Source organism: Chroicocephalus ridibundus, chromosome 1 (genome assembly GCF_963924245.1).
Source record: "Chroicocephalus ridibundus chromosome 1, bChrRid1.1, whole genome shotgun sequence".
Lineage (NCBI taxonomy): Eukaryota > Metazoa > Chordata > Aves > Charadriiformes > Laridae > Chroicocephalus > Chroicocephalus ridibundus.
Genome location: NC_086284.1, coordinates 193,184,128 through 193,210,049, shown reverse-complemented (window position 1 = coordinate 193,210,049; position 25,922 = coordinate 193,184,128). Strand labels below are relative to the sequence as shown.

The 25,922-nt window shown below is 45.4% G+C and overlaps 1 protein-coding gene across 4 annotated transcripts in view; it reads right to left on the bottom strand.

The window, feature by feature from the left end:
* ST7 (suppression of tumorigenicity 7) overlaps positions 1-25,922 on the bottom strand; it is a 152,256-nt gene that overhangs the window by 95,967 nt on the left and 30,367 nt on the right. Inside the window, exon 1 of one of the 4 annotated variants that reach the window (XM_063323238.1) lies at positions 13,808-14,254. The exons of 2 other annotated variants lie outside the window; for them this stretch is intronic. In XM_063323238.1, coding sequence (XP_063179308.1) covers positions 13,808-13,829 — 22 coding nt within the window. In that variant the 5' untranslated portion in view covers positions 13,830-14,254. Of the gene's footprint in view, positions 1-13,807; positions 14,255-25,922 lie in introns of those variants that run through there. One more of the 4 variants, XM_063323240.1, reaches the window with a different exon arrangement.

Here is a 25,922-nt window from a genome sequence, read left to right as displayed (position 1 = left end):
AAAATGAGTTAACTCTGGTGTCTGAGATGCACTGTGCATCACATTGAGCCCCACCAGCCAAACCGCATGCAGTAATGGGCGTCAGTCACTAGCAACAAATAAAAAGGTGACAGGTTCAAGATAAAAATATGAGAGACCGCTCCAAGCCAAATAACTGAAGGCCATGTCAGAGATAACAGTAACTATTTTCTCTAGATGACTGTTTGCTTCCCTTCTCCAGGAGGACAGGCTTGTTTTCGTCTTATCTTTCTTACCGTTTCAGGGATTCTATCAAAAAAAAATATTTTAGCTTCAGAACAGACTTATATCCACTTTCAAAATACTCAATGCCTATCTGTTAATTGAAAATACATACGTAATTTTTGGCTACCTATACTTTGCACGCTTTGACTTGTTCATGCCAGAGACCCAGCTAAGCCCTCTCTGTAGCAGACTAAGCTCTCTAAACCCAGCATGTCCACCACAGACCGCGAAACGGCCTTTTTTTAGATCTCCTGAATTAATTCAGTGCACCTTTTTGTGCTCAGGGAACCTATCTGGCATGTGCACAGACTGTAACAGAAAGGAAAGCATCATGCTTTTTACAGCTGAGGACTGTAAAGACCTCAGGGTTCCTGGGAAAACCTGAAACACTGTTGGAAGTGATCATACAGCAAATGAAATAGTGGCATGTGCGGTGATTTTCTCCACTGTCAGCCTTACAGTTATGAAAAACAGTGAGGAAAATTGAGGCAGGTCTTCCAGTAAATTCCCAATACGTATTCGGAAAACATGAGATTTTTCAGAGTAAGGGGAAAACCATCCAGCAGGAAAACCTCCATGGGGCCATCCTGGTGATGCTGAATGGGTGAATAGGCCCACGCTCAGAAATCTGAGTTCTGAACAAAAGTGCCCGCGGAGCAGCTGGAAGCTGCAGGAGATCTCATCAATAAGCAGAGACTTTTAGTTATTTTCTCTGAACTACAAGATGCAAGATCTAAAGCAAGCAATGGAGTGAAAGGGATCTCACAGTACGTGCATCTGAAAGGAGGGAAGGCATCACTATGGAGGGCATAAATGCATTTGCTGTCCTCACTCGTTCATTAGAGAAAGCGAAGGGGGAAAAAAGATGCAAATTAAATGGAAATGCCTCGTTTTCACAGGAGCTGAAAATAACGCGGCAGCCCATAGGAAGGCACAGCTGGTACTCAGGCTTATTGCTACCATCAAGGCTGAATGGCTAGCAGGATTAGGAGCAAGCCAGGCTCAAACAAAACAGCACCAGGCAGTTTCTCCTCTCCCTGGCTCCCACCCCGCCCCGGTTCTGCTCTCTCCTGCTAACTACAACGTTAACTCCCATCCCACCATTAATTCAGCTTCAAACGGCAGGCTGCACCGATCTGCGTACAAGATTACAGCTTGGTCTCCTGCCCGTTTTGTTACAGCACAGATTGCTTCCTGTATTGAAGAAGGAACCATCTGGAAGGAAGAGCAAATGCTCGGCTACTTAATTGGTGCTTTCAGTAAAACAGGGTAGAGACAGGATTGACAGACCTAGGGAAAATCACAAAAGCACCCACTGGAAAGTGAGGCAAGGAAAAAGGAGCCTGCCTCCACTCCAGACTCTGAAAAGATTTGGAAATAAAGTAGGGTTCGTGTCAACCCCCTCAACCCTGGATCACCTTGGTTGTTGCAGCTTCGCCACCCCAGTCCTAGAGACCCTGCCCTATTTTCCCACCCTAGGCAGGAGCAGGGGGACTGGCTCCATGGATGGGATAAACTCTTGCTCACACAGCAGTCAAGGACTGCGTGATAAAATCTAGTATGGCAAATTATCTACTATCCACTTTCTCATCTAGATATTGGAGTAAAGGGAGACTGATGTCTTGATTTTAACTTTTAAAAAAGCCTCATTGACTAAAATCACTTCAGTAGCATTTCCAGCATTTTCCACCATTTTCATTTTACATCTTAAGGATGTCTCTTCATTGCTTCATGGAAATGGCAGTACGTCTTCATTAGGGAAGGCTGGGCAGGATTAAGCAATCCACCATCAAACCTGTTCACATCTGTCTCTCTTACTGCTTCTCTCATTCTCCCCCCTCTCTTAACCATACGTGCTCCCGCTGCCTATTCTGCATATGAGATTTTAGTGCTCGCACTTTCCAAATCCCCCACAGTTTGAGAATTTACTATTCTAGGAACTTCCATGTTGCAGGCTTCCTTCTCTCTTCTAGCTCATCACACCTCCTCAATTTTCTTGTTGCTCAAGAATAAAGTTGATCTGACCTCCTCCTTCAGGTTTCCAACTGTTCTTCTTCTTCAGCTAATTTCAGTCTCCGCAGATCCGCCATCTAGCCCATACCTGATTTTGCAACAGCTTGCAACATATATTTTGTGCTCAACTCCTGGTTTTGCCCAAATCTCAAAAGTTTTTAAACCAGCTCAAGTTTAGTGTTTAGACCTAGAACAGAACATAAACAGTAGGCTGTTTGGTGTAAAGACTAATTTTTTGTACCACCTTGGACAATGGCTTAAGTGCTGAACTGTTACAGATAACGCCCTCACAAATTTAAGAAGGCCTTTCTCACCTCGTGCTCTCAAAATTGTTGATGCTCTGCCACTGTGGATCAATAGAAATGTCTCTAGGCCTTCCCACAAGCAAGCATCTCAGGGAAGCACGGCCATATCTACGAGCAGGGCAATTAACACTACCTTGTATCCACTTTCTTGGCGTCCTCCAAACATACATCATTAGCTTTGCAGAAACATCACCAAAGGGCCGACTGCACGGCAGCAAGATCAAAGAAAACAAAGTTATTCATTCGTTATGCTTAGAAACTGTAGTTCATCTGCAGCAGATGTGAACTTCAAACCCTTTATCAAAGGTCATTCATGGCTGTTAAGAAACCTGAGCGCACAGCAAACAAGCAGGTATTTCGAGTTTCTGAAAACTGCAAGAAGTATTACAAAAGACATTAAAAACAAAACCAATAAACTATGTTGACATTTTTACACGATTACTTTAAAGTACTTTGACCTGCATCCACATTTTGACGCAGTATAGTTCATGAACATTCTTATTTCAGCTAAGAGAGTTTATTTCAATTAACCTTAAACCTACATCCTGTTAACTCAATCTAGTCCTAATTGAGAATCTGTGTAGGGTTTTTTGTACCAGCTTAATTAACCTTGTTAAAAAATAATTACACTTTTATTTAAACCTAAGTACACATACAGACAAAGCCTGTAAGAGATCATGCACTATTTCTGAGAACAGTAATCACAGCGAAGACTGATCTCATCCATCAGCCTAAGCTCTTAAGAGCCCAGCACAAAGGTTTTCAACACCTATTTAGGACAAGTCTCTCATTGCTCAAAACCACCTTGACATGCTGTTCCCAAAGAAAAAGTGGCCAGCTGCAAATGACCAATACTCAAACTCAATTGCAGTGACTTGTACCATACCAACAACTGCTGCTGTTGGCTTATTTTTGGACGTCAGCATCCTGCAGTAGCTGGTGTGAAATCACTTGCATAGAAGCAATCAGATAAAACTTGAGTCCATGAAGGCCATGTTTTGCCTTGGGCTCATGCATAAGGCCCTGGAAAAAAAACTTTATAAAGAAAAAAAGAAGTTAACTCTACTTTTGCTCATAGCTAGCGCCCTGTTCTTCTTGCAAAGAATGAAAGCAGATGAAATGTTGGAAAACAAGGTGATTTTTTTACATGTTCTAAAATACTTCTTGTCATAGCATGATTATCTCATTCACCAATTATTTTATAGTTTAGTGTCTCAGACTGCTGATCAGAAGTTTGTTTTGATAAGATTTAATTCTGACTATACCAATTGATGACTTTTGCTATTATTTGCCTGGCTGTCCTCATTTTCTTCTTCCAAATCAGACCAATTCTGTGAGTTTGGATGATAGAAAGCAGAAGCACAGCCCAGCAACTAGGATTCAAGTTTAGGAGTTAATAGTTGTTCATCTTTCCCTTTGAAAGGTATTTCTTGACTGAGCTTATGAAATAAATACAGGACTCACAGCCAGGTTTTAGCCTATTAAAAAAAGAAACAACAAAGCAATCAATAACCTCCAGCAGCTGATTTTCCGAGATGAAATTCCAGTTTCTGGAAGACAACTTGGCAGCATAATCCTCCCTTACCTGTACATAAGGCAGCACATGAGTCAGCTGCAATGCAGACCTGCCCATGCTGCCCACCATATACCTCCACCCTCTTCCGTCAGTATGTCTGCATCGCTTCTGGAGATGACACACTTCAGTTTCCAGATGCATGTAAATTTTTGGGCTTCTCGCATACAGTAACGCGAGTTACTAGCTGCCATGGTACTGAATTCCCAGTTCCTGGAGAGAAGCAGTAAGACCACGGCTTCACATCAGCATCTCCACTACATGGGGAGACAGCTTCAGGCCCTTCGTTCACTAGGAAAAACCTGCTTTAACTTTGCTCAACTAGTCTGTTTTACAATCCTAGTAAAAACAAGGCAGTTATAACTTTAACTCACAACAGCTGTCAAAGTAAAACAAAAACAAAACAAAACAAAAAAAACCAACACACATACTACATGCATAAATAAAAATTGAGAGTTTTTGAACTCCTTTGTCCATAGTTAGATTGCTCAATGACATAAAGACACCTCTTTCGTCCTGATATAAACCAAAACACATTTGGAGTACGTACAAAACAGTGACCTAAAGGAAAGTAAGTGAAAATGCAGATGCCGCGTATTTACTGCCAGCCTGCGGGCAGCTGCCTGCAGTGCCTCGCTCGACAGCCACGGTGGCTGCCCTGACCGTCCGGATTACAGAGTCACATTGCGTTGTTCCCTCAGGGAAGCCTCTGTGTTTAAGGGGATACTATTGAGGATGGCAAGTTCAAACACGGGCCTTTTCTACTTGTCTTTTTCACGTAATTCCATGTGAGTACTTCTATGTACTTCATTTTATGGAAGAATTAATTGAATGTCACTACAGCCGCACAAACAAGACATAACCCGACTAAATGCCAGGTACGTAGTTCACTGAACTCCTGCAGTACAGGGCACTGGTTTTCAGTCTACAGCTTCATTCCTCTCTGACACGCAGCCAAGACCCGCAGAGACTCTGTCATTAGCATACGTGCAATGCCCCAGAGCGACCAAGCTGATGTCTCTCTGCAGCCAGACAGGTCACTGCAGGCTGTGACACACGATTCCCACAGCAGTGCCACCTTCCGCAGCGTGGAGGTGTATCCTAGCAGAGCGAGAACCCCAGTCACAAAACTATTTATACCTATGAAGACAACTCTAGAAAAGGTCCTGTGTGAAGGTCTTTGAGTGCCCACTCTTTGTGGGCTCCCTCTCTGCTGTGACAGACCACCAGCGCTCTATCTTGAATAGGCAACTTAATCGCTTGGTCATCATAGTTGTTGTATCCCTATGGGCTGGAGCAACACCCAGCAGTCCCACTAGAGCATGTGTAAATGATATTGAAGAAGATATACTATGTCTTATTTAATACACTTGAGAAATCCTTCATCCCAGTGCCATCTCCTCGTGCTATCGTAACATTCCAGCGGAAGCCTCAGAAAGACATCACTAGTGGCCGTAATCTGCTCCCGCTTGTACTGCCACAGAGCTTCTCCTTGTCCTGTGACAAAAGACACCGCGTCCTCCCATACAACCTGCGTGAGGCCTCTCACACTTGGGTGGTTTCTTGAAGGAACACAGCACTTACAGCTCAGATCTTGCTGCTTTTTATCTGGCTGCTCTTTTCCACCATTCGGAGCTTTCCTCCATCCATCTGCACAGGCAGCCTGATTATCGCCCTCTTCGCTCTGTACATAATAACAACTGCTTATCTGGAGTTATCACCGTGGACCACGCAAGCAGCAGAGGACACAGAGAATAACCAGGCTGATGTACATTGCTGAGTTACAGGAACACTCTCCCTGGCTCAGTTAAGCCTCTAGCAGACCTTTGCCTCCACTCACTGCCTATAGAATTTCCAGGGTTTTTTACTTGCACCCTTTGGGCTCGCGTCCTTTTGGATGACAAAGCACCTTATGGGATCTTCACACACAACTCGACACATTTCTTTACCAGCTAATTTGACATTTCTGATCTAGTGTATTCTTTTTGATAATCTAAATCAAAGCTTGAGAGTATTTTATCAGCAGATGGATGGTTTGAGTGACTGGTTGTTACCTCTATGCAAATACAGTGGCACAATTTACTACCACCGCTGCAGTCTTAGATACCTCACTTAACACCAGTAATGAATGCAGCTGACAGGAAAAAAGGTTAGTGGTGCTAATATTTTCCACATTCTGCTCTTCTCCTGAATGTTAAATATACCTTTTTAGCATCTTTCGGTATTGCTAATTACGATGCTGTTGTGGGTTTGGGGTTTTTTTTTATATTTGTGACCAGCAGTATTTTCCTTGTGCTAAATCAGTTCAGAGGTGTGACTCACGTTAAGTATCGGTAAGCCAGTGATTTATGCAGTTCAGGTTCTGCTTGGGGTGCTATCTTCTTATAGCAGTTTTTCCTTTTCTTGTAGCAGAGATCTTACAAGTGGAGTCAGCTGCCATTTTCTGAGCTCCATGGAGCTGTAATATATGCCCTTCCCCTCAGAATTTGCTTTCTAGTACCGTCCTCATCATATGATCCCTTACTATTTTTAAAAAATTCAGCTAACACATAAAGTGAAAAATATGTGATCTCCTTTTTCTAATCCCATCCAGGAACTTTTAAGATATGTAATTGAGTACATTATCCTTTTGCTGCACAACCACAACTCACCAATGTCAAGACCATATCCTCTTAAAACTCCCTGTTGCACCATAAGACGGGTACTTCCACACACAGGCGAGTACAGCAGGAAATCCAGATTCACAGCAGCTTTCCAAGACTCATTCCTAGCAGTAAAAGGTAAGTCAGCATTTGCTGGGGTGATGACATATATGAAATCATATCATCTCTGTAGATTGCAAAATCACCGGGCTAATGAGTGGCATGCTAAACATGAGAGGCCAAGGGAGATGGATAATCTTTCCTTTGGCATCTTCAAAACCTCCTCATGGCTTCTTAGGCTACAGACCTTTTGAGCACAAGACACATTCTTCCAGAGCTCATTCCCACCACTTTCTCATCCTTCTTCCCTGTTCAGTCAAACCTTTACAAAAGCTATGTAAGGGCTATACAGATGTGGGAAGTCCCCACTATAGCTATATACTTTCTCTGAAAAGCTCACCAACTTTGTAGCGTTTTCACCTTAGGCTCCTGCTTTCGACTGAGACTATCTAGCGTGCCTTGAGGGTCACCTCAGCATCCTTCATTTCACTGCACTGAGGACAGATCTTCACAGCTGCTGGATTTCTCAAAAGAGGACAAATACATCAGACTTCAATTTCGTATTGCTGCCTTGTAGTCCCACAAGAATTTCTCTTCTACTTCCCACGTACTGATGAAAACACTTGATATGGCTCAAGATGCCATTTCCAAATGAAATCCATAGAGAGCCCTAGGAACTCCTAAAACACTTTCCATCTAATGCTGGGAAGCAATGGCACATTTCTTGGTCTAGGTAGAATATGGGTTCACTTGCACTCCCAGTTTCTGAGCATCTTAAGTTGATCTCTCAGCATAAGCTTCACCTTGATCAAACATAGCAAAGCCAGCCAGTTTTCCACTGAGCTACACCACATTCTGGACAGCAAGTGTTTTTCCCGGTAGTTGTACAGCTTATTTCCTCATCATAGAGCTTCAGCATCCTATCCTTTACAATAGGGAACAGAATGGCATTTCTAAGATTCTGTAATCTCTAATTATGGATAGGGACCTTCATATGAAAGGGTCTAAACAGTGACGATAGCATTTTCATACATTAGTATTTTCGGCAAACAGGAAAGGTATCCATTAATCTTGAAACCTGGAATACTCTGTCTCCCTGAATCCCACAAGCTCTTTTCATAGCCCTTTACAGACCTTTTCCTGGTGTTTCAGGACTCAAGCAGGGTATTGTAGCTAAGCGAAAAAGAGTCAACATAGGCTCTTCTGCAAGTAAGTCTTTTGCTGGGCGTACCCAGTAATTACCCCCAAATTTCATGAAACTCTACTGCTTCTACCCCAGCTCAAATACTATGACGCAGTCCTCACTGCACGTCCTATCTGGGTCACGCAGCCCAAAGGGACTCTAATAATCTTTCAGTCATCCTTGGGCATAAAGATTTATCCCTATTTCTGGTCCTGTAAATTAAACTGGTCAAAGTTGAAGCTTGTTTTCATCTCATACCATTTTGCAGACATGCAGAAGGATTGAGATGGTATCTTTCACTGGTGCTAATTTGGAGGTCGGTCCTGCTCTGAGGGAGGGGCTGGTCCCTTCAACCTAAATTATTCTATGATTTTTGTGTGAAATCTGAAAGTTCTTTTGTCATTTTATCCAAACACAGACTAATTATAGCTAATGCTTTTAGCTATGGCAAGGACCAACAACCGATTCGACAATCTGAAAAAAAAGTCACCTTACCCACTGCCCACACCATGAGGTTTCTTCCCCGTTCCAGAAGCTTGTGTGTGGACACAGCTACACTGGAGACCAGCACTGTACTCAGTAACTTTACATCAGATCCTTGCAACCTCTAAACCAATGAGACGGGAAAGGCGATTCAGGGCTGCGAGGGCCAAATCGTCTAAGACTGTCCAATGCATGAGTCAGATCTAGCCTGCAAGATGTCTCCGTTCACTTTTTGTTTCTGGAGGAAGAAAGGGCAAGGTGCACTTAAACATTCCCAACGGCTGCCTGCTTGTGAACAGCTCAACACAGCAAATTCAAGCCACCATTGGTGCTGTCTGAGAAGGAAGGCAGAGCTTCACGCCCCGTCCTCCTGAGCAAGTGTGCAGTGAAGCCCTTGGAGACATCACCTCAGGCATCTAACAAATGCAGCCAAAGGAGTTTACAGAACCTGCACAACCCTCCCTTATCTCACGTTTGTATTTTTAAAAAATACATTTATTTTAAAAATAACAACAATAGCCCTCAGTAAATCCTCGAAGTCTGCTTCCCTCCAAATATCTTGAAGTTTCACTGCAGAATTTGTCGAGTTTATTACAGCTCCTGCAATCTCAGTGCCTTTCATAACCCAGGTTTACTCCAGCATTTGACGCTGCTGTAGCCAAGCCTGTCTTTGATCTGGTTCTGCAACTTGTTCAACAACCCTGACTCTGTGGGGAACAGTGGGAACCTCAGCAGCCAAATATATTGGTTTAAAGTTACAGCTTCTGGTACGTTCCTGTAACCTCTCTTTGACGTACAGTTGCCTGAGAAACCAGTGTAACATCATTGTGAAATCGTGGCTGTCATCTGATGCCAGGTACCTGTACTAACTGTTATTACTGGTCTTGGCAATTCAGGATGACAGCGGGCTATTTATGCACAAAAAAGGAGGATTTTGGTCATCAGCTGGTTCAGTGGAGCCCACTCTCACCAGGGCTGCCGTCCCACCAGAGTTTCAACAGCCATGTCCCACCTTCGCTCACGCTGCTGCTCATTTAATCACCCCACGAACCAGCCTGGGGAGCCAACACGCTCAAGACTGGCTGCCTGCAGAGGTGGTCAGGTTTTGGCTGGGTCTCCCACAGGTCGGGGTGAGCACCCATGTTGGGAGTGCTGGGGAAAGGAGAAGGCAGGCACAATGGCCCAGGATGTGCGGATCGGATCGTCCGTGCTCTTACTACCTGATGCTAAGATCTCTTGTTTCTCCACTGTTGGCTGCTGCTGTTTTGCAGGGGTTTATAAGACTACTTTCCTGATGCCGTAAAATCAATTATCTTGGTGGAACCTTTCCCATTTATTGCATTCTGGCTGGAAGAGAATTTGGGAAAAAACACTGCCCAGGAACAAAAGCACTTTCTGAACAGACAGAGCAGAAGACAGTACAGTGAGTCTGGGATAAGCACAGCAGCTTTCTCTGGCAGACACAGTGGGCAAGGTTTCCCCTTCTGCACAGCATTGCCCAGCGTCCCCGTGGAGAGCAGCCTTCCAGCATCAGCCTCGCGATGGAGGAACGCTCCACTTGCCCTTTGGGTTTGCATTTCCCTTGCCCTTTGGTCACCTCTCCTTTGGTCCAGAGCCGCTCCGCTTTCCAGAGTGCAGCTGTTGGTCTACCAGACAGGCACCACTGTGAGCATCTCCCTGAACAGCCCAGGCTGGAAGAGCACCTCCCAGACACCCTGCCGTCTAACCCTCACAGTTCAGTGCTGCTGCTAGGTCAAAATATCCTGGCATGAACAAACGCAGCAGTACTCAGGACATCACCTCAGACTTTCAGAGCACACATCTGGATCCTTTCAGCAGTGTTGGGGCGAGTGGCGTACGCCTGTGTGTGCGATGCCCTTCTCGCACCTTCCTACTGAGTTACTCTGGGGTATCTGAAGCACACGCGGTGCACGTTCTCAGACACGCACGAAATGGCTCCTTGAGCGCCTCTTTGCTCGCTTTACAGGCTCTGAACCACACTCTGCCCCATTTCTCCCCATTACACAGACAGATTTGGTGGAGCCGGGTTGCCCTGACCTCCCCCAGCATTGGTGACCCCACCGACTGTGGCTGCTCTCACATTTCTATTTAATTTGTGCCTGTATTGTCTCTCCTGTAGGGCTGCAACTGCCGGTATTCTGAGTTAGACAAGGGATGTTTGCTGGATATTTCCCCCAGGCTTGGGGTTGTCTCTTCTCCCTGAACCAAGGATGTCCTTCTTGTGGGGACCAGCTCATCACTTCTTCAGAGCTCCACTACTTCCCTGCTTCGGTGGAGCACTGCAACATCATTTCACCTTCAAAAAGACCTCATTCTCAACACAATGCTTTATCAAACCGAGTATTATTTACTCGCTACAGAATGTGAAACAATTACGTCCAGCAGATAAATCTGTCAGGTCAGGCGGAGAGGTGGGGCGGGATGGCGAGCTGCCCCCCCATGCGTACAGCCCCCCGACACCACCCCGGCGCTGTGGCTGCACGGGGGTCACCACAAAAGCACCAAAGGTGAAGAGACAACAAAGATGAAAGGTCTCCAAAGATGAAGGGTCTCCAAAGACAGAGGGTCTCCGACGCATCAGTTTCCCGTGGGGATTACAAAGAGGGCAGGTGACCGATGGAAAACACTGAGCATGACCGTACGGCAACCCCCCTGCCATGGCGCAGCCCTTCCCACCCACACCTCACGGGGTCTTGGCTTTGCAGGCTCCTTCCTCGCTCCTCAGGCACCGGAGCGTTACCAGCTGTTTGTGCATCGCCTGCCGCCTCATCCCCCTCCACAGGCTGCCATCGCCTGCTGTTTGTCTTTCCCTGCATCCAGGAGGCGATAAGCGGATGCCTGTGTTTCCACAATGGCCCTTGGACTAGCTTTTATTGCCCTTCTGACTGCTGTTAAAAGCAGAAAGAAAAGCCAGGACTGCTGACCGAGGGTTGATTTGACATTTAAAGTATTTTGATATCGAGTGACAGAATAAAGGTTCTAAACCAGGATTTCTGGCTTCTGACTGTTTTTCTGGGTTTTTTAATCAGAGGAAAAAAAAGCCTTAATACTAAGTGTAAACAGCAGGATTAAACAAAAATGTAATCTGCTCATTTCATGCTTTTTGGAGAGAAGCAGCAATGGCTTTTGTCATGTTTTCAAGGACCAGATGATGCTGAATCTTAGTAATTTATTTTATTTTATTTGTTTTATGTTCTAGCCAGACAGAAATATTAACAATTTGTCACACTGTTGTCATTTGACAGCCTGGAAAGACGAAGAAGACAGGAAGAGAGGGAAGACCAAAAATGCCTAGGTGCATCTGCGTTTTAATTAAATAAATTTTGAGACAATTTTCTTTCTTTGAAAGCCAAACCTGCCGTTCCTCCAGCAGCAGTGTGGGCAGGGGCATTGCCCATGACCCCGCTGCCCTCCCGTGTGCCAGCTCCCGGCGGCAGCAGGATGGCCTGTCCAACCCAAAGAGGAGCTCCGGTGTCCCAGGTGGCGCCTTGGGGACGAGGTCCAGGCCTGAGCAGAGGCACAGGGGAGCGGGACTGAACAAAGGTGAGGCCATCACACTGCCTTCGCCTTCACCTGGCCAGGCAGTGCAGGCCAGGGACTGGCCACAGCCTCTGCTTCCATCGATGCCAAGTAGCCATGTTGCATTTAACCCCTTTTTTAAAGGTAAATAATGCCGCCAGACCCTTCTGGGAAACAGGTAGTAGCTGTTACAGACGCTCCCGTTGCTCTTTTCTAAATTGTGGGAACCATGGAAACAAAAGCAGCCACAGCTGCTGGTGGTGCAACCCAGAGACAGTAGCCAAAAAGCCCGATGTGGCAAGCGAGCCGCTTATTAATGCACCTCATAAAACAAGGGGGGACCACAAAAATGAACACGGCTGAATAATTTGACTTTCCCAGTATGCAGTATGGGCTTTCTGCAAGAGGGCAGGTACGCTGCTGATTTTATCTCAAAGGATGTCGATAAGTGTTTCGCAGAGGCAGGACCCCATCGACGCACGGGCTGGGGCTCACAGAGCTGCCAGGGTATAAACAGATGCGGCTCCAACATTTGGCGTCGCTGCTCACGCTCCACTGACCCAGAGCTGCAAACATGTTTACAACCATCCATGAAAAATGGGTGCCCAAAGGAAAAAAAAAATACAAAAAAAATCTAAAGGCACATTTTGTTTTTTACGCTGCCTGACCTTGACCAGGCCTTGTGGCAGAGGAGGTGGGGAGCTGCCAGAGCAACAGGACCGATTAACCCTTCGGGGGCACTGGGACTTTGACAGCCAGGAGGATGGGATTACGAGGTACCCCGATGCTCGTACCACTTCTCATGAAGACGGTCCCAGCTGAATGGCATGGAGACATTACACCACATTCTAGCGCTCTAAAAAATATGAAGCACCACTGCTTCCTATTCAAATGAGACATGTTTTCAACGTGCACCGCTATTTGTGCACAAAATACAGTGTAAACCGACTGTTTTCTATTTTTCAGTCACCCGACAGTCACTGGATCAGACTGGCCTCCACTCGGCCACGCTGTCACCAGCAACATTATTTATACATAAACCCCCAGCCTTCCTTCGCGGTCAGATTTGCCAGGTAGGTAATTGCTGTTCCCGTTGAAGCAAAAGCTGCCTGCTCTCAATGACATGCGTCTGCGCTGCTATTATAGAGCAGACCGCCTCAGTTAAGATTTTCCAGCACACAGATTAGGAAGAGGCAAATAAATGATCCTATTATTTTGCATTTTTCACCTCATATTTAGAATTCCACCTAATTTAATTTTGGATTCTCCAGTTACAGGAGGGATCCCACGCAAGCCTCCTTTTTCCCAGAAACAAAAACGAAGCAAATGAGACAGACAGTCTTTTCCTGCCGATTAAATCGCTCTCCCCCCAGCTCTCGCCCATCTAATGCTGCAGCATCCCCAGTCCCCAAACATATCATCCCAGCACCGCATTCATTAGAGCGTTTGCAGCTCCCCACCATTGACAGATGCGATCTTATCAATTAAAACATTCAAGCACAACTGCCTTTTTCCCCCCACCGTCCAGTGGCCTGAATTCGGCAGCGCTGACAGCCCTACGCTGCCGGTGCCGAGGATGCACCCACAGTCAGGAGGCAGATGCTTCCCCTCCGGCATCTTTCGTACCCAGGCAAAGAACCGCAGCTTTTAGCCAACGACCTACAGCAGAGGGAACACCAGCGCGGTGGGTAACGGCGAGGATAAAGCAAGCCAATAAAGCTCAACAGAAAATAAAAAAGGATGTAAGTGGGATGCGTTTACTTACATGAAGATTCAGTGCCAAACATGGCTGGCCCCAGATGCCGCTATTTTAAAAAGGAAAGAAGAAAGAGTGGAAGGCAGAGGGAGTGTAGGAGAGCAGGGATGAGACGGCTACGCAGCAGGGGTCATGAAGCCAGACAATGCAGACCGGGCTATCCAAGCTGCCAGATTCTCCTCTCCCCTCCTCTGCTCCGCACCCCAGAACAGCTTCTCCTTGCGGCCGCAGCAAAGCTCCTTCTTCAGGAAGTAAAACGGCGGGAGCTTGTGTTTTAAATCCAAGAGATAAGGGCAGGCCGGCGTCCTCCCCGTGACAGCGGCGGGCAGAAATAGGTAGCAGCCAGCAGATACTGCAATCGGCAGCCCCAGCTCTCCCTCCCTAAGACAATAGCGGGGCTTATGCACACACGGGATGACGTCAGGACACTGCAAAGACCGACTGCCGCTAACCCAGGGGCTCGGAGGGGGCTCGGACCCAGCACAACCATCCGAATGGGAATGCCTTTGTCACACACACACACGTACAAAAAAAAAAAAAAAAAAAAAAAAAAAAAAAAAAAGCAGAAGACAAAGAACCAGACATGTATTTCCCTCCGTAAATGACAAAACCTCCAGCCAGGGCTGGTTACCGCCAGCAGGGAAATAGCTGCCTTGAATTCATGCTCTGCTCCTCAGCTGCACGAGACGCAAAGTGTTTCTGCGCAAACAGAATAAATGTCGGGGAAATTGTCCTAGTAAATGGCCCTTACAGCATTTTCAATCAAGAATAACCATGGATTTCTATCACTAACTCTCTTCATTATTTTTTTCTTCAAAGACAAATTAAAATCATGGGCCAATCTACACTTCAGAACTAATTTTCACATTGAAGTGCTAGCCAACTGTCTCATTTACTTAAATCTGTTGTCAGAATACACTGTAGCAATGCTCTCACCATAATAAATAAGTCACACATTCGAATAAAAAGAAAAACCCCAAACCACACTGATCTCAGCGATAAAAAGGCATCCTAGCAACCAAAGAAATATTTCCCTTATTTCTTCTTTATTCTTCTAAACCATCTCGATCTAGTGTTTCTTAGTGCATTTTTGAGTGCATTGAGCTTATTTTTTTCTGACGCTCGGTAATTTAAAAATATTCAAATGTAGAAACAAAGCCCTGAGCTGGCTCCTTCCGATCCTCTCGCAGACAAAAGGAATTTGCCTGGCTTCTGCTGGCGAGAGCAGCCAAGCAGTAAGCTGATGGTATGAAGCTATCAGGCACTGGGGGCCATCCCCAATGGAATGGCTGTCCGGAGGGGGCAAAACCGAGGACGTTTTTGATCAGTCTCACTGAACACGTATATGTAGCTCCAAGGACGGCAAAGACCGAAAAGCGCTGCGGGTGGATGAGGAGAAAGGAGAGAGATGCAAGTCCATTAAGCGAAGCATTTTAAAAAAAACAACACACACACACACCCCCATTTCTGAGCTTTTGTGGGTTAACCGTTCCCAAACGCTCCTGCTGCTTGTGTACTAAGGGGGTTTGCGCTCTTCGCAGAACAGGCAATGCCACCTCCAGCAGCAAGCTGGAAAAACAAGTAGCGCTGGAGGCTGGCAGGACCTGCCACCAAAGTATCCCAACCTCCTTAAATCATTAGGGAACCAGGCAGGTGTTGGCTGGGGCCACCGCTGCCCTAAGAGCGGACAGGAAAGCACCAGATGAGTGGGAGCCACGGCCATCCAATGCCACCCCAGTCCCTGGGGAGGGGGAACGCGGTCCCAAGCTCATACAATGTGTGTGCCCACCAACATCCCTATGGACCCTCAACTACCCTGGCCCACAGGTGCAGCGAGGAAGGAAAGAGATCAAGAGGCTGCATAGAGCCCGACCCCCTTGTCCTCCCCATCTTGGCGCAGAGGGTGGGGGACACCTGCAAGGCACACCGAGTCCTCTCCCGGTAACCTCTGTTGGCACAAACCGCTCTTCAGCTGTTTCCCCGCTTTCCACCCCACGGGCTGAACAGTCTCTTTGTGTTCTGGACACACCATGAGAATACTTAGGACCAGCCGGCTTTTGGGAGCATTTAACTGTATTTCATCTCTGGAAGAAAGCCACGGGAGAGGCCATACCCTGGGGTGAGACATCTCACAACACACTCTCTAACAGGCGACTTTTATTCTCTCCATTGGCAGGCAGGACACGGGTGCGTGGTGACTCAAACCAACCCTTAGGCAACGAGTAACCAGCTGTCCTCAAGCCTATACTTAGGCACCTGAATTAATGGCCTGGCTGTTCAATCATAACGAGTATTTGCAGTCATGTGCGTGGATGCTCAGCACCAGGAAGACACATCCAAATTGCTTTTGGCCATAATGCTATAATGACAGTGGCACAAACCCTCTGACAAGGACCGTAGTTTTGCTGTTTCCAGAACTGAACTAGTTATTTTGATTATTTAGAAGCCAGTAACACCTCCTTCAGCCGTAACAGCCTGACAAGAAGCTGCGGGGAGCAAAGCAGAGCTTGGCTTTCCAGTGATTGAGGCAAGTTCACAAAGGAAACGTGTCTATTATGTACCGGTAAGTCTCCCAGCACCTTTAAACACAAACCTCTGGAACAAAACCCCTCCTGTTCATGTGCAATGGCTGAACAATAAGTTTTGCTCTGATGAGCAGATCTGAACTTCCCACAGCACTGTTTCCAGGGAAGATGCAAAACCTCAGGGCTTTCCAATGACATCCCTGAAGGTGTCACAGAGCCCAGGCCCTCTGCCAAGTTCTGATTACACTGACGCACATACGCAGTCAAAAAGCTTAAACAACCCATGCAGTATCTGTGGAAGGATTTCGTAATAATGTATTTCATGAGCATTAGGCTTGCCAGGTCAGTGCTTTGCCTGGTGGGGAAGGTGACTCTTGACAGGCCACTGAAAAGACTTTCTCCGAAATTGTTTCAAGTCTACCTAAACCACTTCATAAAACGACTTAGAGAAAGTGTTAAGATCTGTTTTTTATCTACTGCTTTTGTAAGACCGTAACCTTACAGTTAGGCCAGCTGGCTAGCAGAATTACAAATTTCTGTTTCCTACCCTTAGTTTTGCTGTTGGTTTATTCTGCAAAGAAGGGTCAACAAATATAATCTCTTCCTATGAGAAAGTTTCTCTCTCTTATACAGTGGTGAAGATAATGTGAATTAGTGTACAGAGAACATCAAATGAAATCTCCTGCAAACATCAGTGTTGCTGTGATTTGCTTACAATGGGCACAAGATCTTGTTCAAACGCTAGATTCATTTACAATGTAACTTCCATACATTTCTCCACAAACCAGTATGAAATATTTAAAGCAGCAAATATATTTGTTATTCAAAGCTCCCTGCTATACACGCATATTTTCCAGAGAAAGGGATGTGCTCCTCAACCATTGCCAACCTTGAGCAGATATTCTTTATTCCTGAATTTTTTACCACAGAAAAGTAATACATGTATTTTAGTTAGTTTTGTAAGGACATGTGTGTCTAAAGCCTAAAGCATAGTTTAAGTTTTAATAAAGCATCCAGATAATGAAAGGTTAAATTTTTATACAGATGTAAATTTTTGCTTTTGAGTAATTTCTTTGAAGAAAAACAGCACAAGCAGGAAATTGTGAGCTACCAACAGAGGTAGATTTGTACACATGCTATATGCTGATCCACTAAACTAGAAATCTTCATTCTCTCTTGTCACTAGAGAAAGATTTCATTTTCAGCTTAACCTCATTTTCCACAACTCCGGGAATGGGAAACGAATCCATCCCGTCTGTGAGGTTCTCCTGCCCTACTGCCCTGGCAGCTCCCCTCAGCAGAGGAGGTCTCACAAGCCTCCCCCTGCAAAAAGGGAACAGGTCCCCTCTACAGTGAAAGTAGAGGACAATCTTCACCGTCCTCAAAGATGGCTAAGGATTTTTATTAAAGTCAGTTAAACTTTACGTTCCAAGTTCCCTGTTCTGTAAGGTCACTGAAAGTTTTTTAAGGCATTAAAAATTTTCATGCATTTAAGGTGCTACTGGAAACTTCGAGCGACTGTGTAGTTAATCCACACTATTCAGTAGCCCCCAAAAGGAATTTATTTTGCCTCTAGGAAAGTTAGCTCCCTCCCAAAAACCCAGTGAGACCCCCAGTCACCCACACCGTGACAACCTGCAGCTTCTGTAGTTTTTGTTGGCTCTGCCAACAGCTGCCACACAAATTATTAATCAACATGACACCAAGAAAAAGGTGTTTTTTCAGGCTCTAGAGAAGGTGGGGAGAAGAGCAGCCCAGAATGCCAGGCAGGCGGCAAAGCCAGGACCATGCCAGGCAGCCCAGACACAGAGGCAAGGGGACTGGCTAGCCGGAGCAGTGGAAAATATCCTGCTCCTACCACCTTTTGTTCAAGGTTTTCCACCCGCATTCCCCCTTTGCAGCTCGCTGTTCCCTTACTGCACTGGCACAGAAAGGAAGGAGTCTGCCGTCACAAAAAAAGTCAAGGTCTTGGCCCTGTTCAACGCACAAAGAGTATCTTAGACTGGACTGATTTACTGATTGCAGGAATGTTTTTTTTCTTTTTATTATTATTTGCTCTTGTACTGATTTTTCAAATATTTCTGTGTAGTCCACATTGCATTCATGCAACCTCATTTCATGTAAAAATTCTTTTTTTGCAGCATCTTTAGCCAATTAATGCCTAGAACAACTAAGCTTTTTGAGTAAACACACGCATGCACACACATATACAAATGACAAGAAAGACTGAAGAACAAGTACTTAATTTTGCCACCCAAAAATATTTTTATGTCTGTGTTGGTCCTCATCTGAGAGATGAAGGTCAAAAGACAGATTGCTTTTTAAAAAAGAGATACAATCACACAGAATAATAGGGGTTGGAAGGGACCTCTGGAGATCATCTAGCCCAACCCCCCTGCCAGAGCAGGGTCACCTAGAGCCCGTTGCACAGGAATGCGTCACTACGTTACTGCAATGTCTTTCAGCTTCAAATTTTAAGAAAAATCTTAGCTTCAGCACTGCTCTGTAGCTGATTACTGCAAGCCATTCGCCACGGGCAGCGAGAGGCAGCTCTGAGGAGATGCTCAGCAATTAACAGAGGAAGTTCTGTGCGTTCTTCTTCTCCCAGGCCACCGTTCTGGGACACATCTAATGGGCATGAAGCTCCCGCAGTTATAAAATGGTAGAGTATTACACACAGAAACGTCTATGTCAAGAATATTGCATACACGAAAGAAAAGAAGAAAGGATTAGCCCAGCTTAAGCACTTAATTCTAGGGTAAGGCTGAGATTGTGGATCCCAGGCAGGTGTCCAGCTCTCTTCAGAGGGCTGGGTGTTTGCGCCTCATTAGCCTCATGATCTTGAACAAACCCCCAATCTAGGGCTCCTGTCTTCTCATAGGAACCAGGAACTTCTGCAGGCAACAGAGCATTGAGATACTAAGCTATACAGTGTCTGCTTCTCCTCTGGTAGTAGCCCCTGGACTCTACTTGACTACCTGGGGCCTAGTAACAGGGAGCAACAGGACAGAAAGTTATTCCCAGTTCCCTACAACAGATGATACAGAATAAATCTTCCATTTTCAACAACCCCTTCCCTTCCAACATTCAACGTGAGTCTGGAAAATAAGGCAATACTATATGCGGCAGAGTACAGCTCAACCTCTGTATAGTACTGACAAAATATTAGAATCACAGAATGTGTTGGGTTGGAAGGGACCTTTGAAGGTCATCTAGTCCAACCCCCCTGCAGTAAGCAGGGACATCTTCAACTAGATCAGGTTGCTCAGAGCCTCATCCAGCCTGGCCTTGAATGTCTCCAGGGATGGGGCCTCCACCACCTCTCTGGGCAACCTGTGCCGGTGCCTCACCACCCTCATTGTAAAGAACTTCATCCTAATGTCTGATCATAACCTACCCTGCTCTAGTTTAAAAGCATTGCCCCTCCTCCTATCGCTACTTGCCCTTGCAAACAGACCCTTCCCAGCTTTCTTGTAGGCCCCCTTCAGGTACTGGAAGGCTGCTATAAGGTCTCTCCAGAGCATTCTCTTCTCCAGGCTAATTAGGATGATGATTTGCCTCTTTTTTATTTCCGTTTTGTTGGTTTGGTTTTCAGTTTGGTTTGTTTAATTTTAAACATAAAATTGTTTATCCACAAATATCTAAGACAGTTACCAACACAGTGTGACAATCTACTCACTGCGTGCAAATGACATATCAAATCCAAATTAAATGTGTTACTTTTTCAGTAACATCAAGCCCCACGGCTCAACAGAGCATGTGTGATTGCTTTGTTAAATTCTGAGACCATTTTTTGTCCCAAACGCGTGCAATTGTGTGATGAAACGGGGCCGCTACTGTATCTGAAAAATGCACCAGAAGAACACACTACCTTTTGATACGATCCAAGGAGAACTTAGAAACAAAGGAAGCAACCAATCAGCACTGTGGTTAAACTAAACACATTTAAATGACCACCTATTTAAATGGATTTTTAAAAGAATAAAATATTAGAAGAAGGAAAAAAGGGTGTCTTTTCTACACTGAGGGAAATACCTGAAATATTTTGGTTTGGGTTTTTTTGTATCCTAGTGTCAGGGTCATTTCCAAGGATCTATGCCACAGGACTGCACATAGGGTACACATGAAAGCCTCAAACATCTGAATGAACAGAGGCAGATAACAAATTAAAACACTGATTATAAACAAACTGTCATCATTTTTTATGCAACTCTGAGGGACCACAGATTAGGATTAAGGCCGACTCATAATAAACCACATGCAAAATGGCACCAGAGGGAACATGTGTGCCCCAGATAAAACACAAATATCCAATTTATATGCATAAAAAATAAGTCGGAGGGATTTAGAACAGTACTAAACATTGCCAACACTGCATCAGGATCCACATTAATAATGTCTGATCTAATGCCAAAACTTCACGGTTAGGAGTAAGTTTAATTGTTGAGAGAGGAAGATCAAATTTAAATTACTTCTCAGTCCAAGTAAACATAGTAAGAACGTTAAATCTGACATTATAGATAGCAATTATTTCATTGTACATACGGGAAAAATTAAGAAGGACTTCTAAACCTATGAGGGAATACCCACAAAAGAGTGTAAGAAGGTATCCAAGGAATTTAGCTGTTCAAATGAACATGCTCCATGTGTCCCTGCTCAGTAACTCAGGAACCAGCCAGCCATTTCAACCCAAATTAGGGAAGGGACAGGAGAAACAAAGTTATCCCGTGTGTCCTGTGACAGCAAGGAATTAGACGGGGAAGAAACAACTTATGGAGGTCCCTGCTGGATGAGCCAGTGCTGTGTTCAGGACACTCCCTAGGAAACATAAAAGAATCCATAATACAACCATGGGAAAAAAACGTCAAACAAGAGTTTTATTTTTATTTTCCTATGTGGACACTCGTGTGCATAACAGTGGATGAGCTGACATTGCAGCCGTAAATATACTGCAGTTGTGGAGTCAGTGGGGAAACCAAGTTCACTGGAAACTGTCTCATTAGTTCCACTGGACAAAACTGTAGTCATTTAAGGATTTCAGCTTTCCCGAGATGCAGCATTTCGGTGGTGTCCCAGCCCCTCTTTCTATGGGTTCCACCCAGCTTCCACGTGGTGCCAGTCCAGCAGAGTAGAGAAGTAAAATTTCTCTCTCAGAATAAAAGGAATGAACCACAAAATTTAGTAAATGTTTGGATAACTTGATTATCGTAGCGTTTCTTGAGAAAGAAGAGCTTCCAAGAGGAGAGAAAACAAGACAAGCAAGAGGCCCTCCTGAACTTGCAGCCTGACACGTGTTAGGTTGCTGAAGGTACAGATGTCCATCAGCGAGGCTCAGACTGCAGGCTTCAGGCAGTGAGCCTGGACACAAGTCTCATTTGCTGAACACTCAACAGCAGAAGACTAAAACCTCTTCGGGAAATGCAACGTTCTCCAAAATAAAAAAAGGCTTATCTGGATAAGGGCCAGCCTGAAGAACAAACGTGTGGTGAAAAGGAAGCCTCCACCAAAGTATGGTCCCACTGGCCTTCAGGAGAAGTAAGCTTGACAGGCACCTTGGAAATGTTCTCCTAGACAAGGCACCAGAGAAAACTTCAGGCATTTAGTCATGGTAACAGAAGGCTTCCCTAGTGAGGTAAAGAAGATTGGAAAGGGTGGTGACATCTGCTCTCCTCACAGCAGATTCAACTGCACCAACATCCTTCCCACCAGGCATGAGTCACAAAGGAAAACTGCAGAGACTCCCATGCCCAACTCCATGTGGGAACTCAACTTAGGATGTACAGCAGACCTTTATTAGGAACTCATGGCACTTACTGGTTCACAGGGTTCCTCTCATAGCAAACCACTGTGCTACCAAAACACAAAAAACACACGAACTACGGCTTACACCTTCTGCCTGGTGAAGGTCAATGTATGGACACCATGGTAGAACACGTGATTCCAGATGGGCGTGACAATAAGTGGCAAGGCAACTTAGTGGCAATTAAATGTTCAGATATCAACACTATTCAAGTTTCTCAGGAACTTCATATTAGTTGTGGGCCTCCCCCTGAGCAGACCACGCTGCCCAGGGCCAGGGTGCTTGTATCGCCCTTCCTGGCCTCTCCCCTGGAGAGGTGGGTGGTGGTACCCACAAAGCTGCTGTGCAAGGAGAGGATGGAGACATGGAGGTTGTAGCTCCCAACCTCCACAGCACCCATCCCAGGAAAGTCCTCGTCAGCATGATTACAGAGCACTGATTTTCTGAGTATTTTTGTTGTCAGTTCAGAGGTTGCCATCCCCAGCAGCGTCTGTTTCTCTCTGCTGACTACAGAGAGAGTGTACACAGAGTACGGCTTGAGCAGCTCAGACGCAGACATCTACATATGTGTAGAAGAAGTGCCTCCTGTGTGTCTGGGAGTTTTAGGGGAAGCACAGGAAAAGGAGAAGACTACGCCAGGGGTCAGGGGCCCCACACTTTAAGGAAGGAAAGGTGGATCCCTGTACTCCAAGCCTGCCTTGAACTGTGACCTCTGCTATGGGCGCAAGTTCCACTTGAATAGATCCCAAGCTTCAGTCTGATCAAGTCACCCAAAGAGCAGGTGTTCAACAGAGAGACACCCTTTTCCCCCCTGCAGCTGCATAAATTTCTCCGTTACACCAGTGATTTAACAGTATCTCAATACCTGGAAGCACTGTGCCACTTCTCTGGCTTCAGTATCATGAAAGATTCAAGGGTTTGTGTCCAGTACTAGATGGCACACAGAGTTTATCAGCTTCATCAGCCCAGGCAGGAAGGTTGTGAGCAGCACAGCATTTGCAGATACCCAAAGTAGATAAAATCAGCAGGTGCCACTTCACCAAAGAGCAAGTCTCCACTGCCATCGGAGACATTCCTCCTCCTAAGAAATTAAAGCACAGAGACGCGTTCCTTTCTTCAAGCCGAAGGGTTTGTGGCCCTTTTGACATACCTGATTTGTTTACTTAACACCACCTAATCACTTATCAAACAAGACTGAAGAGCTCCAGCTTGCAGTAGAGCAGGTGCATACAGCTCTGCTCAGCCTGCAGGGTAGGCAGATCGCCTCCGACCATCCCTTGGTAATGCTTCGTGAAACCCACCAGCCTTGAGAGCTCTATTTCTTGTCAGTCAATGTTATTTACCCACTTTAGTCTCTGGGCCTGTGTACATTACAGGCAAGTAGCGTTTGACACCACTTATCCTTCGCGGAAGATGGTTTGGTGGTTGGCCAAAACACAACCTCAAGCACAAGGAGCGACTGGCCTCCTGCCTTTGGCTGATTAAGGCTGGCCACACCGCAGGACCCCTGCGGGCACCCCGAGGACAGAGGCTCACACATCCTCTAAACTTCAGTCACGCAGCATGAGAAATGTACCTTAAGCAAATAGTTCCATCTTTTTCTACTAAAATTCTCAAGAAAATGTACTCCGAAATGAATGACACAGACCACGGTGCCTTTCTCCAGTTCAAACCAAACATCACTGGAAACGGTGCACTGGATGAACACGGTCCAATAAGGCACCTTCCCTCAACCCTCGCATCTCTTTATAATTTGGTAAAAATAGACTTCCAGGCTTCATTCTTGTTGCGAATTGTGTGATTGACTGAAATTGGTTCAACATATTACAGGTAGGGAAAAGCAAAGGGTTAAGTACTTTAATAAGAAAAGGGAACGTGATATCAAGTGTCCAACTATGAACATACAGCCTCCCCTGGCATGCAGTGTCAGGTCCCAGGGAAAAGACCTCAGCGGAAAGTCCCACTATGTCTTAATCATGTGCTCAGTGTGCCCCTTATTCCAAATATCTTTCTCATGTCTGTGCAGAGAGAGTTAAGACTATTCTGGAACATTGCTTTCATTGTACGCAATAATTGCTTCTTACCAGAGTAATTATTTTTATGGAATATATTCCAAAAAGAAATAAAATAGTTCACTCAGTTCAACTTCCAGCCCTGCATTACAGATGCAAATGAAAGCAACACATAGGTGAATTTGTATTTCATCAGCAAACTAATCCTTCACCAACTTTTCATTGTCATTTACCGTCTTGAATTAACATCAATTTAAATGCAGTTAGATAACAGCCATTTAAAAAAATGCCAATAAATTTTCTTTTGCTATGCAATTACATAAAGGATTTAAAAAAAAAAAACACTTGTTGAAATGTGCCTCGTGTCCTTTGATAAGCGCCCATGCTGACGCAGGCAGTGGACAGACACATGCTGCACGCTCACTGTGGAAGCCAAAAGGGAACTGGAATATTTTACTTCCAATAGCCGCAGTCATAGTTCAGCTCTCACAAAGCCCAATAGATTCACATGCATCAAGCTACAGAGCCAGAATATGTCTCCAGGGCAGGAGGTCTCTGAAGGGGTAATTTCCTAGTTAGCAAGCTGCATTGAAAGCATTTATTTTCTTTAAAATTTGTCTTTTTAATTGTTATTGTTTTCTGTTGTTATTAATATTGCCTATTTAAAACCGAGTGTTTCACTATTTTATAACAGACAAGGGCTACTCTGCCTCCAACGGTAAACACAAAGGAAACCCAAACCACATAAAAACCTACAGGACAGGGTGATGGATAGAGTGGACAGACCCCTTGCAAAAAGTCATGGTGAAGGGGTGAATCACCCTCGGAGGATGGCTGAAACAGAGCAAGACAGTCATGCCCATAGATGCATTTCTTTATCCAAGTCAAGGGGTTTGTGGCCCTTTTGACATACCTGATTTGTTTACTTAACACCACCTGATCAGTTGTTAAACCAGACTGAAGAGCTTCAGCTTGTACTACAGCAGGTGCTTTATTCAAGCCAAAATCTAAGTTAATTGAAATGGGTATAGCAAAGTGCCTACTTGTTCCACCTACCCGGCCACAGCCAAGCTCAGGTCCCATTCCCCCCCCCGCTTCCCAGACCTACCCCTGCACCTCCTAACCCAGAGCTCTGCTATACCAGTGTTCGTCCCTTCCCCGGGGGAGCACCCAGCGCCCTTCCCAATGTGCAGCCAAGTCCCTTCTCTCCTCCAGCCGATGGAAAACCGTTCCTTGCTTCACATCCTCTGCTTTAAGCCTCTCCTAAATCACGGGACAGAAGCACAGGTTGGAAAGGACCTTTGAAGATCATCTAGTCTGAGCCCTCTGCTGAAGCAGGGCCAGCGGCAGCAGGTTGCTCATGGTCATGTCCACCTGGGTTTTGAACGTCTCCAAGGATGGAGACTCCACAGCCTCTCTGGGCAACCTGCTCCAGTGTCTAACCACCCACAGAGTAAAGAAGTGTTTTCTCTTGTTCGGACAAAATTTCCTGGTTTCAGTGTGTACCCGTTGCCTCTTGACCTGCCACTGGTCCCCACTGGGAATGCAATCTGTGCATCCTGTCCACCTCAAAGGCTGCAGCCCCTCCTGGCCCAGACTCACCATTCCTTGCAATCTCCCGACCAAAACACCCTTCCACCTCAGCTAGAGGTCCCTTGGATAAAAATAAGGGGACAACGACATGCACAGTTTATTTAAATAATGTCGCTTAAAGCAGATGTCCATATAACTTTTTTCCCCATTCCTTTTTCTAAAATCAAAAAATCGTGTTTTTTGCACGTGCCTTT